Source organism: Peromyscus eremicus, chromosome 1 (genome assembly GCF_949786415.1).
Source record: "Peromyscus eremicus chromosome 1, PerEre_H2_v1, whole genome shotgun sequence".
Classification (NCBI taxonomy): Eukaryota; Metazoa; Chordata; class Mammalia; order Rodentia; family Cricetidae; genus Peromyscus; species Peromyscus eremicus.
This window is the reverse complement of record NC_081416.1, coordinates 27,474,155-27,487,070: the sequence shown is the minus strand read 5'-3', so window position 1 is coordinate 27,487,070 and position 12,916 is coordinate 27,474,155. Positions and strand designations below refer to the sequence as shown.

Genomic DNA, 12,916 nt, shown 5'->3' with positions numbered 1-12,916 from the left:
TAAAAAAGATACAGAGAGGCTGTACAGCAGGCAATACCAAAATTTTACCTCTTTTAAGTTAGAAAGAGAATATAAGTTATAAATATTTCTACTTTATTATTATTAGTTTTAAGATTTATTTATTTTTATGATATTCTTCCTGCACGTATGCATGTGTCTCATGTGTGTGCCTGGTGCCTTTAGTGGTAAGAGGGCAATGGGGCCCCTGAGACTGCAGTTACAGGTGGTCTTGAACCACCATCTGGGTGCTGGGAACTGAACCTGGCTCTCCCTGTAGAACCATTTACCCAGCCCCAGAAATTACAAACTTGAGATTATATAAATAATGAAAACTGTGTCCCATGAGCTTTTAAATTAGACCATGTTAAATGAAATAGATCTTGGTCTACTGTAATGGTATAAGAGCATATTGACCCATATTAGTTACTTACTGCTGTGACAAGTGCCTAACTACACAGTTCCAGCCACCAGAGTTTTGACAGAGATGATAAAAATATTCATTGGAGAAAAGACAGCTTAATTAACAAATGGTATTGGGGAAATTGTCTATGTTCATGCATAGAATGAAGGTAGATCTCTCACCTTGCACAAAAAGCAACTCCAAATGAATAGAAAACCTTAATATCATACCTGAAATTGAACTCTTTCTTTTGCCTTCCCAGTGGTGGGATTGCAAGAACAAGCTGCCAGGCCTGACTTTTTATGTGAGTGCTCTGGATCAAACTCTGATCCTCATGCTTGCCTGACACAAGCAGTTTGTAGATTGAGTTACCTCTCTAGCTCTTTAACATATTGACTGATACAAGATCTCTCACTGGACCCTGTAGCTCATTGTGTAGGTGGACTTTTTAGTTGGGACTGCCATCCAGCTTTGTTCTGTTAGCCGGCTCCCAAATAACCGCATAGAGACGTAATATTTATAAATGCTTAGCCAATAGCTTAGGCTTGCTACTAACTAGCTCTTACAACTTAAATTTACCCATTTCTATTAATCTATGTGCTGCCCCTAGGCTCATGAACCTTATCTATGAACTATGTTGCTTCTTCTGTGTCTAGCTCGAAACTCCTCAGACTGCCCTTCTTCTCAACATTCTCTCTGCCCTGAAAATCCTGCCTAGCTATCCGCCAATCAGCTTTTTTCAACAATGAGAGTAGCATGTCAGAAGGATTATTCTACAACATCATTGATTAGGGTAGACTAACTAGCAGTGAGCCCCAGATACTCACTTTTCTAAGCCTTCCCCGATGCTGTGTTTTCATGTGTGTGCCATCAAGCCCAGCTTTTTCCCTTGGTTCTAGGGATTGATCTTGGACCCTCTTCCTTACATGGCAAACACTTGACCAACTGAGTCTCTCATTTGAGCTTGTTAGATACTAGTCTTAGAGTAAGGGCCAGCAGAGTTATCCTTACCCTAGAAATGTAGACATTGAGCCTGCAAACAAACCTTGCATTCATGTTTAATTAGTTGAGCCCTCTGCATTTTTCCAGATTCTATTAGTAGCTGTCTTATCTTTATAAAGCACAATACTTACCCTGATCTTTATACCTACATCACAGGAGCCATTAGCACTGGTTCCTTTTTCCATCTGAGGAAATAATCAGGATTTAGCAGTTTACTCATGAGTTAGTGAAAGGTGAGGCCATATGTCCTAACTTATGGTGTTGTGTGACTTCTGAGAATTTCAACCCCCTCCTATTTTTATCTATGAAAAAATTTAATAAGTTGCTCAATTTGTAAATCACTAATAGTAACTTGTTGTGATGTTTTATTTGTGCTGAAATGTGGTGATACTTTATTTGTATGTTAATAAATAAAGCATGCCTGGAGATCAAGGGGAAAAAGGCTAGCCATTTTTAAGTAAACATAGAAGTCAGGCTGTGGTAGCACATGCCTTTAATCCGATCATGTGGCAGGCAGGGTCTCTGTGTATTCAAGGACACTAGGGAACAGCCAAGCTTGGTGACACACACCTTTAATTCCAGTACCAAACATAGAGACCTGGAGGTCTGTACAGACAGGCAGTGTCAAGGAAGTGAGGTAGCTGGGCTAAGAGCCAATGAGAGGGCAGAACAGCAAGGCAATAAAGGCACGGGTAGACAGAAAGTAACTCACCTTTTGATAGCTGCAGAACTGGAGAGGTAAGGTTGGTGGCTATCACTATTTCCCTGATCTCTAAGGCTTTCACCCCTATATTTGGCTCTGTGTTTCTTATTTAATAAGACTGTTTAGAAATTTGGCTACATTTGGCATCCAACTGTGGGGCAGGAATTCATAAAAAAGCCACTTGGCTGTGGCCTTGCGGCCTCCAGTTCGGCCAGAGCACTTGGCCAGAGCTTCACTCGGCCGGAGCTGCAAGTGGCAGGACTGCTTGTGGGGATACAGAGCCTCTGGCTCAGGCCCTATATGGCTGGACTTTCTTTAGCTTTTTTTTCTCCTGGTGGCCAGTAGGGGGCCTGCCCCCCCCCCTCCATTTCCATTTCAGACTGCAACCACACTAGGTAGCTGCAATTCCTTTGAACTTCTACTGTTCTACACAGACTTGGTAAGTCAATTAAGATATCAGATATCGTAAAGGGAGAAACTAGTTAAAAGGAAAAATTTTTCCACATTAAAAAATGAAATTTTTTTTTTTTTTTTTTTTTTTTTTTGTTTTTCGAGACAGGGTTTCTCTGTGTAGCTTTGCGCCTTTCCTGGAACTCACTTGGTAGCCCAGGCTGGCCTCGAACTCACAGAGATCCGCCTGGCTCTGCCTCCCGAGTGCTGGGATTAAAGGCGTGCGCCACCACTGCCCGGCTGAAAAATATTTTTCAAATGAAAAAAATATTGGTCTTCGTTTAATAACACATTAGGCAGTCTAAAAATAAAACAATTAAATGAGAGGATAATTAATGTTGATGGGGATATATATAACATTAATTATAAATATTATTTGTTTAATTATCCTTATTTTAGTATTAAAAAATTTGGTCAATTTAAGTGCCAAGATAAAAGCTTTAAAAACCTGTTAAAATAAATTGTAAAAAAATTCAAGCCAGGCCGGTGGTGGTGGCGCACGCCTTTAATCCCAGCCATCGGGAGGCAGAGCCAGGTGGATCTCTGTGAGTTCGAGGCCAGCCTGGTATACAGGGTGAGATCCAGAAAAGGCACCAAAACTACACAGAGAAACCCTGTCTTAAAAAAACAAAACAAAAAACAAACAAACAAACAAACAAAATATTCAGATTCAAACAAAATTTTAAAGGTAAAATTATTTCAAGATTAAATTAAATGGTTTCAGAGAGATAGCCTGTTTTCAAACAATCAAACTTAATTTATCCGGTAGCCTTACAAGAACTCCATGCTCAGGGTGTGTACAAGCTAATTGAATTCCAGTGAAAATATTAGATTTAAGGAGATTTAAGAAAACTATAGTATCATATGACATACATTGTCCATTTGTAAAGCAAATGTTAAACTCGTGGTCAACTTGTAGTAAGATTATTCCTCAGGACTGAAAAAATTGGTGGCAGCTGTCCTAGAATCTGGAGCAAAATTAAAGTGGCTTAAGAAAGAGACTAAGACAATAAAAAAACAATGTAGAACTAGATATGTAAAAATTTCCCAGGATCAACTTTTTGGAGAAGGCAAATACTCTGATATACAAAGACAATGTTTATATGATAATCTATGATAATCTAACCTTAATTCTATGACACATGGCAGCCATAAATGCATGGGACAAAATTGGGGGAAAAAAAAAGATTAAATCATTCACAAAAGTTATACAGGGCCCCAGAAAATCCTTTACGGATTTCTTACAAAGGCTGTCTTCACCAGTAAATAAAATGATACCTAATTCAAAAGCTAGAGAGATAATAATTAAATCTTTGGCTTTTAAAAATGCAAATACAACATACAAAAAAATAATCAGGCTGTTAAAGACAAGACTGGCACCCTTAGAGGATTAGATCAGGGACACAATTAATATTAAGTCTCATGACCATGATGCTATATGGGTAAAAAAGGTAATTTCCAAAGCTTTGAGAAAAAAATGTCAGATGTTTGGTTGTGACAAACAAGGTCATTAAAAAGAGAGTGTTGAGCATGGTGTTCCTACAAAAAAAAAAAAAGTTTATTCAAGGAACAATGACAACAGAATGCTCCTCCCTTCTGGATTACAAAAAGTGTGATTAGGGTAAACATTGGACCAACAAATGCAGATCAACAAGGGACAGACAAGGTAATCCTTTGCCTCTATCCTCAAAAAACTCCCAAAAGGACCTCATGCAGGCTCCCACAGCAAATTCAGTTCAGACCTTTCCTGTAATCATAAAAAAAACTTCTCAGAACAATTAAATAACCAAATACCTATTAAAATAAACCAGGCTGCTTGGGATGACAAAACAGCTGTAACAGAAAACCAAAAATTTAAGAAAAACCATAAAACAGTTTTTTTGGACAAACTTCTATAAATAAAGACCAAAATTAAAAATTCAAATAAGGGCTCAGAGGTTAAGAGCAATGGCTATTCTTCCAGAGATCCTGAGTTCAATTCCCAGCAACCACATGGTGGCTCACAACCATCTAGAATGAGATCTGGTGCCCTCTTCTGGTGTGCAGACATACATACAGGCAGAACATTGTATACATAATAAATAAATAAATCTTTTAAAAAATACAAATAAATGATGTTTTCTTGAAAGGTTTAGTGGACACAGATGTAGATGTGACAATAATTGCATCAAAATTTTGACATCCAAATTGGCCTCTTCAGGAAATAAATGTTCAGCTGTTAGGAATTAAAACATTATCACAAGTGAAACAGAATACATGGTGGCTCAAATGTATAGGTCCAGAAGGACAGAGGGGAAAATTAAAGCCATATGTGACTAATATAACTATAAACTTATGGGGCCATGATCTATTACAACAATAAAATGCTCAGATTAACATTCCTCTAACTTCAAAAACAAATCATAAACTAACACTTGTTTCTGAGAAAAATATTAGGAGATACAATTCTAAAGAACAACCACCAGCTATCCAGATAAAACAGGGCACAACAACTGCTGACCTTCCAAAGACACCAATAGCTGTACCTTTAAAATGGTTAACAGACAATCCTATATGGGTTCAACAATGGTTTTTAACAACAGAAAAACTACAGGCTTTAAAAAAGCTGATACAAGAACACTGAATACTCAACATATTAAAGAGTCAACCAGCCCTTAAAATTCTCCTGTATTGGTTATTTAAAAAAACTAGTAAATTAAAAGTAGTAACAGACCTAAGAAAAATAAACAAAATAATTCAGCCAGTGGGCTCTCTACAATCTAAAATTCCTTTGCATACTATGTTACCTAAAGGATGGCCTCTTATAGTTTTCGATTTAAAAGACTGTTTCTTTTCAATACCCTAGGAAAAAAAAGACAAAAAAAGATTTGCATTCAAGGTGCCTACTTATAATAATTCTCAACTGGTTAAGAGATATTAATAGAGGGTTCTCCCACAGGGAATGTTGAATAACCCAACCCTGTGCAAATATTTTGTACAACAGTCTTTGGAAGTAAAATCATTTCTTAAATCTATAATTTATCATTACATGGACAATATTTTACTAGTTAACTCAAATACAGATATTAAAAAAAATTTAAAAAGATAAAAAAATTTTGCCTTGTCAGGGATTACAAATTGCTCCTAAAAAGATACAAAAAAGAGATTCTATTAATTATTTTGGATATAAAATAGGTCTACAAAAAATTAGACCTCAAAAGGTACAAATTAAAAGAGATCAGTTACGGTCTCTTAATGACTTTCAAAGATTATTCAAAAACATTTCCCATCTACAAACTGTTGTTGGGGTAAAAATTGATAAACTAAGTAATTTGTTCAAAACCTTAAAAGGTGACAAAAACTTAAATAGTCCAACAAAAATTATCACCTAAAACTAAAAAAAACCCAAAAAACTGGCCTTGGTTAAAAAAAAAAAGTACAAAAAAGACATGTAGATCATGTAAATCCAAAGCTCGATTATACTTTGGTTATCTTATCCTCTAGACATTCTTCTACAAAAATTTTAATACAAAAATATATTAATATAGATATTTCTACCAAATAAACAGACTAATAAGTTAAAATCTTATGTAAAAAAGATCTAACTTGATTTAAAAAAAAAAAAAATTCAAACTTCGTCAATTGACAAAAATTGACCCAACAACAATTGTCATACCTTTAACTAAGGAGGACATTGAGAAATTATGGACAAAAAGTAAACCTTGACAAAGAGCTTACAATAATTTTTTGGGAAAGATTAACAACAAATACCCCAAAAGTGATAAAATTAAACTTATAAAGAAAACTGATTAGATTTTGCGTCACATTGTACAAAGAACACCCGTATCTAGAGCTCATACATTTTATGCATAGACAAAAAAAAAAAAACAGGTTACAAATCAAAAAATTTAAGTAAAATGGTTCAAAGTCCTTATAATCTCATTCAAAAATCAAAATTGTACACTATTCTGTTGATATTAATGGATAATTTGAAACTGTCCTTTAGGATATAGTTGGTTGCTAAAATGTGACTAATTCCCTCTCCTCTGTCCTGTCTCATAATGTTAGATAAAGGTCTGTGGAATAAAGTTAAATAATACTGGAAGTGATAAAGTAAGTACTCAGAAGTAACAACCATTATTTTGTTAGACCTCTTTTGTCATCTCAGACCTGGAGCTACACTTTTTATATAAATAGATTAAGTTGTGCATGTTTTCTTTTAAAAGTTCTTTTCAGTTTTTCTTTAGAAGTTTGATGTTTCTAGTGTTGCAAATGCTGGTTTATCTGTAACTGTTGCTTTGTTATGTTTTGCTAGATTAATAAAAATAGTACCAATGTTCTCTTAAAGGACTTATGCTTATCAGTCCACCTATCACTGAAGATCAAAAGAAAAGTGAAGAAATGCAGCAATCTATTTCAGAAGGTGGGGAAGGCATTAGAGTTTTACAAGAAAAGAATGAAGAACTAAAAAGGCTTTTAATTATTGGCGAGAATGAACTCAAAAGTGAAAAGGTGGAAAAAGCAGAATTAAATGAACAGCTTGTAAGTTTGCAGCAGCAGCTTTGTGTTGCTGAAGAAAAGAACTTGTCTCTGAGGACAAAGGTGGAGCAAATCCAGGCCAGTTATGACAGTGCAGTTGCTGAGTTACATACACAGAAAGCTGTGAACCAAGAGCAGGAGGAGAGGATCCTGAAATTGTCACAGGAGTTGGAAACTGCTACAAGAAGCATCACAAGCAATGTTTCACAGATTAAACTAATGCAAACAAAAATAGATGAACTGCGGTCACTTGATTCACCTTCTCATATTTCAAAAATAGATTTACTTAATCTCCAGGATCTGTCACATGGTTCTAAAGGGGATAATTTGCTGAACACATCCCTACAGCTTCCAGATAATGGTTTGTCAAGCAAATGGGTTAAGGAATATCATATTCAAGAGCACAATAGGGAAATGTCCTTCCACTCTGTTATTGAAACCATCTGGGGAGTATGTAAAGAGATTGTGAAGACCTCTTCTGAAAAGTCTCATCAGATTCAGGGCCTGGAAGAGCAAATTGAAAAATTACAGGTGGAAGTAAAAGGCTACAGGGATGAGAACAATGAGCTACGAGCAAAGGAGAGTGAGGGTAAGCATCAAGATCACCAACTGAAAGAAAAAGAAAGTCTTATACAGCAACTCAGAGAAGAACTGCAAGAAAAGAGTGTTAGTCTTGGGGTTCAAGTACAGCTTGTGGCCGAAAGAGAGCAAGCTCTTTCAGAGCTTACCCGGGATGTTGCGTGCTCTAAGGCAAAAATAAAGGAACTTGAAATGATGGTAGAGACCAAAAAGGATGAGTGTAGACGCTTAGCCGAATTAGAGCAAGTCGTTTTAGAGAAGGAATCTGCCATCTTAAATCTAGAAGCAAGTCTGAAGGAATTTGAAGCAAATCACCAGGATCACATCAAAAACACCAAAGATTTAAATGAAAAGGAAACCAAGTTGAAAGAAGAAATCTCACAGTTGGCAAATAACTTGCATAATATGAAACAGTCACTTCAGTTAAAGGAAGAAGAAAGAGAAGCTAGCAGACGAGAAACAGAAAAGTGAGCTAAGTTTTATTTAAACTATCTCAACTTTGTAAAATACTTCACATTGTTTGTGTGTTTGTGTGTGTCTGTTGCATGTGCACGTTTGCAGAGGTCAAAGAACAACTGTGGAAGATAGTCCCTTCCTGTAACATGTGGGCCCCAGAAATTGAGCTGAGGTCATGAGGCTTGGCAGTAAGTGCCTCTATTCACTAAGTCATCTTGTGGGTTCCAAGCATTCAGTTTTCTACATAATTTTTGAACAGTTAGATGGACATCATTTAGTTTGGTAGAGTATGGTATATATGATGAGTAAAGTTTCATAAACCTTTAGAAACAAAAATTGTATGTAAAAAATGATACTCCTAAGATCTACGCCTCCCCCCTCCCCCCCCCATGACACCCTCTGGAGCACTCGTTGCTAGTTTACACATTCTATGTTGTGAAAAGATGTAGTTCTGTAACACTTGTTACCATTTCACACAGTGATCCTCAGCAGCCAGTGGCGCCACAACACAGATATTTTGTGATCCATTTTTCTTTTCAGATTGAAAGAGGAGCTTGCTGCTAACTCTATTCTTACTCAGAATCTCCAAGCAGCTCTTCAGAGGAAGGAAGAAGATTATGCTGAGCTGAAAGAGAAACTCACTGATGCCAAAAAGCAGATTGATCAGGTACAGAAGGAGGTAGGTTATATGGAAGCCCTGTGGGCAGTTTGATGTGGTAGAGATTTTTTTCTCTTAGGTTTCAAGTTTAGGTGTAGATTTTAGGATTAAACTGAAATCTGTGAACTTGAATTTTTCTTAAAATGATGAATGCCATTAATTTACAAAAGAAAATGCAGCTAACAAATAAACTGAAGGTTAATATGAAGAAAATATATGGATATCATGGCTTTGGACATGATCCTCACCTGCTGCAGGTAATAAACCTTTCTCCACTCCAAGGTTTGCGTGCATGCGTGTAAAATATATATGCTTTAGATATAAGCATAGAATCTTTTCTTTAAAAAGCATAAAATTCATGTTTCTCTAAAAAAAAAGTAATTTTGTTTGTACGTAATATTTAGGGTATACAGAGTAACATAACAAATTTTCACTATAATTTAAATAGAATTTGGCACCTTCAGTGTGTTATGGTAATAGACTAACATAATTTCAAAACAGGGAATTTAGTTACCCAGTTCAAAGGTGTAACATACAAAGAGATAATTAGGGAGGGAGAAACCCATTCCATTTCTCCTAGCCATTTTCCTTGAAGGTAGTACATGTATCCAGTTATCTTCTTGTTGTCTAATTTCCCTTTGCTCTGTATTTTTCCCCCTGGATCTTCCTATGGAAATTGAAAATATTTTGCTGGGTATGGTGACACGTACATGCCTTTAATCCCAGCACTTGGGAGACAGAGGCGGGTGGATCTCTGAGTTCAAGGCCAGCCTGGTCTGCAGAGTGAGTTCCAGGACAGCACAGAGGAACACTGTTTTGAAAAAAAAAAAAAAAGGAAAAAGAAAATTGAAAACATCTTAAGAACCTTCTCCCCTCCCCTCCTTTCTCCTCCCTTATGCTTCCCTTTCCTTTCCTCAGCAGGCAAGCTGTACATCTTGACAGTTAGCTTTAGAGAAGAGAAGAGGGGAAAAAAATACTACTACTTGAGTTATGCCTGAAAGGAGGAGGAAGCCACTTGCTGGGTACAAGGGACTCTAAAGAAACAGTAAGGAAGAGCAAAGTGTTAGGGAAAGCATGTTTAGACTAGAAATAGAAAAAAAGGTGCTGAACTTTTGCCACTTAGTAATGTATTTACCTTTAGTAGTATCTGTACTTTTCTGTTGTGATTAAAGGGCATGTTACCTGAAGATACGGCCATAAATTTTAAACAACTGCAAAAAGTTGAAAAATGTTCAATTTGCTTTATAAATTTTGCTTTGTAGGTATCTGTAATGCGTGATGAAGAGAAATTATTGAGGATTAAAATTAATGAGCTGGAGAAAAAGAAAAACCAGTATTCTCAGGAAATAGAGATGAAACAGCGGACCATCCAGCAGCTCAAGGTAGTATTTATGTTGTTAATGATGCTTGAAGTCCATTCTGCTGGTAGATTTTATTGCCTGGTAAAATGTGTGTCTTTATTTATTTTTTACAGTACTAACATTTTGTCTTGTTTTGTTGCTTTGAGATAGGGTGTCACTTTGTACCTGGATAGACCATGACCTCATCGCAAGTTATTCCATCATCACTTCTCAAGTGTCAGGATTATAGGCACAAGCCACCAGACCCTACTACCATATGATTGTTTGTTTTGTTCAGACAGTTTAGCCTGATCTGTAATGATCAATCCTAAAATAGATTGTAGAGACTATGATGAGCTGATGGGAGATTGGAGAGTGTAGTCTTGGTGACCTGACAGGTTAAAGTTAGAATTGTAATTGAGCTTTTTCCCTTAAGACTCCTGATAGTTCTCAGACCTTACAACTGCTTTTTAGATAGAGTTTTTATATTTTCTACATTTTGTGTTTCATAATGGGGACTTTAACATTTTTTTTCTATAATTAGTATACATTATACTTTCATTGTCCCTTGGTTTTTACATCTTATGATATGTGAGAACACATTTCTTTAAAATACTCAGTAGGTATAACATATTAAAAGTTATAACAATCATAACTGATACTAAAAGTATAAGATTATTGTTGTCTATATTTAATCATTCTATATTTAATCAAAACAATTTACACTTGTTTATTTATGTATGTGTGCACGTGTTTATATGACTAAATGTATGGATGCACATGTGCCATGGCACTTGTATACCCCACTGCATATGTGGAGGTCAGAGGACAGCTTGTGAGACTTTTCTTTCATTCTGTGGGTGCTAGGGCTAGAACTCAGCCTCCCTGGGCTTGGCAAGCACCCTACTCACTGACCCATCTTACTAGTTTTGTTTTATGGGTTTTTGTTTTGTTTTGTTTTGTTTTCTCAGACCGGGCTTCACTATGTCTCGCTATATGGCCTTGGCTGGCTGGCCTTGAACTCACAGAGATTAAATACATGTCCCACCACACCTAGGTCCTATTAATACCTACTTGTTCACTGCTCTAGAAGCTATGGTTCCTGGAAGAATGGAGCCAGTGAATGAGGTGGACCAAAGTCTCATGCATTAGTCAACTTTATTCAGAGCCTCAGACAGTTTATACTCTGAGGGTTAAGAAAGGTCACATGAGAAAATTCTCATGAGTTCAAGCTGAATATAATCACAAGGACAAGCCACATTTGGCAAAACCATGTTTTTTTTTCCATAGAGATATATAAAGGATAATTTAAACATTTAATTAAATAACAACAGAAGGCAATAATGAGTAATCTGAAGTAAACCCACCTGCAAGGTGCAAAAAAACACATTCCAAGAACAATTCTGTGTTTTGAAGAAACAGGTCTCAAGAATCTTGTCTTGTTTTCTTGGATGGTTTTCTTAAGCACTTGACGTTCTCCTCACAGGACTCCATTTCTGGACCGTGTTCCAACACCCACTATTAACTATTAAGTATTGGTTTACATGTGCCTTTAATTGTATTCTTTAAATTTTTAGGAGCAGTTAAATAATCACAAAATGGAAGAAGCTGTACAACAGTATGAGAGAGTATGCAAAGGTCAGAACCAAGTTCCTCTTTCTAGAATAAAATTGACTGGTAAATAGTTGCAATAACAGTTAACATTTTCTTTAAAAATGTTGAAATGATGGTAGCTAAAGATATGTTATCAAAAATAAAAGGCATTAATTCTGCTAAATAACTTTTAAACTTAAAATTGATTATTAGAAAAGCAATAGGTAATATTCATTCAGTGCAACACTGATTTCTTGGTGATGGCCAGTACCTTTTAAAAATATTTTTACTGGTTTTTTGAGAATTTCATACCATATGTTTTGATCGTGTTCACTGTTCTCCCAATTCTCAGATCCACTCCACCCTACCTTTCCTGTCCCTCCCAACTGTAACACAAATTGCTAAATGATCTTATTAATAGAAAACACGGAACCAGGTATTGGGGTAAAAGCTGAAACATCAGAGAAAGAGAACAAGCCAACCTCGTTCTTACCGCTATGAAATCTTCAGCCTTGAGAGAGATCCTGTTTACTCACACCTTAGATACCTTTCTGTTCCCCGCCATCTTACTTACTTCCTTGTGCTGGGATTAAAGGCCTGTGCCACCATGCCTGGCTCTGTTTCCAGTGTGGCCTTGAACTCACAGAGATCTGGATGGATCTCTGCCTCCTGAATGCTAGGATTAAAGGATTGTGCTACCACTGCCTGACCTCTGTGTTTAACTGGGGTACACAATATATCAACATATTTCCTTTTTTTTATTTAAAATAATAAAAGAAGGTTATAATTAATACAAGAAAAACTATATACAATAAGTACAATAACTCTATACAATATATACAGGCAATAAATATATCAATAATGTCTAGTCCTTTTGCATTTGACAAATTCAGCAAAAATACTTCATTATGTATCCTATTTTGGTGAGTCCAAAATGTATCTAATTCACTTTCTATCTTAACTTGTATTATCAGCCAAAAACTTATCTTTTGATGTCTTTCAAACTTATACATTTTATGCCTCTTTAGTGAGATTCTGTTCTGAATTTGTCAACAAGGAAAACTATAACTATCTAATCTTCAACTCCCTCAGAGACCCAAGAATGAAATAATATTAAGTGAGTAAGGAAGAAATGCAAACAAGACTTCCAAAAAATATGAGAATTGATAGAAACAGCTGGCTGCCTGGATAGTCCTAACCCAAGGTTCCTCTGTAAC

The 12,916-nt window shown here is 36.1% G+C and overlaps 1 protein-coding gene across 1 annotated transcript in view; it reads left to right on the top strand.

The window, feature by feature from the left end:
• Positions 1–12,916, top strand: part of Kif20b (kinesin family member 20B) — a 70,634-nt gene that overhangs the window by 32,577 nt on the left and 25,141 nt on the right. The window contains exons 19-22 of the mRNA XM_059258815.1: positions 6,883–8,119; positions 8,649–8,787; positions 10,029–10,148; positions 11,684–11,744. Of these exons, the coding sequence (XP_059114798.1) occupies positions 6,883–8,119; positions 8,649–8,787; positions 10,029–10,148; positions 11,684–11,744 (1,557 nt within the window). The remainder of the gene's footprint in view (positions 1–6,882; positions 8,120–8,648; positions 8,788–10,028; positions 10,149–11,683; positions 11,745–12,916) is intronic.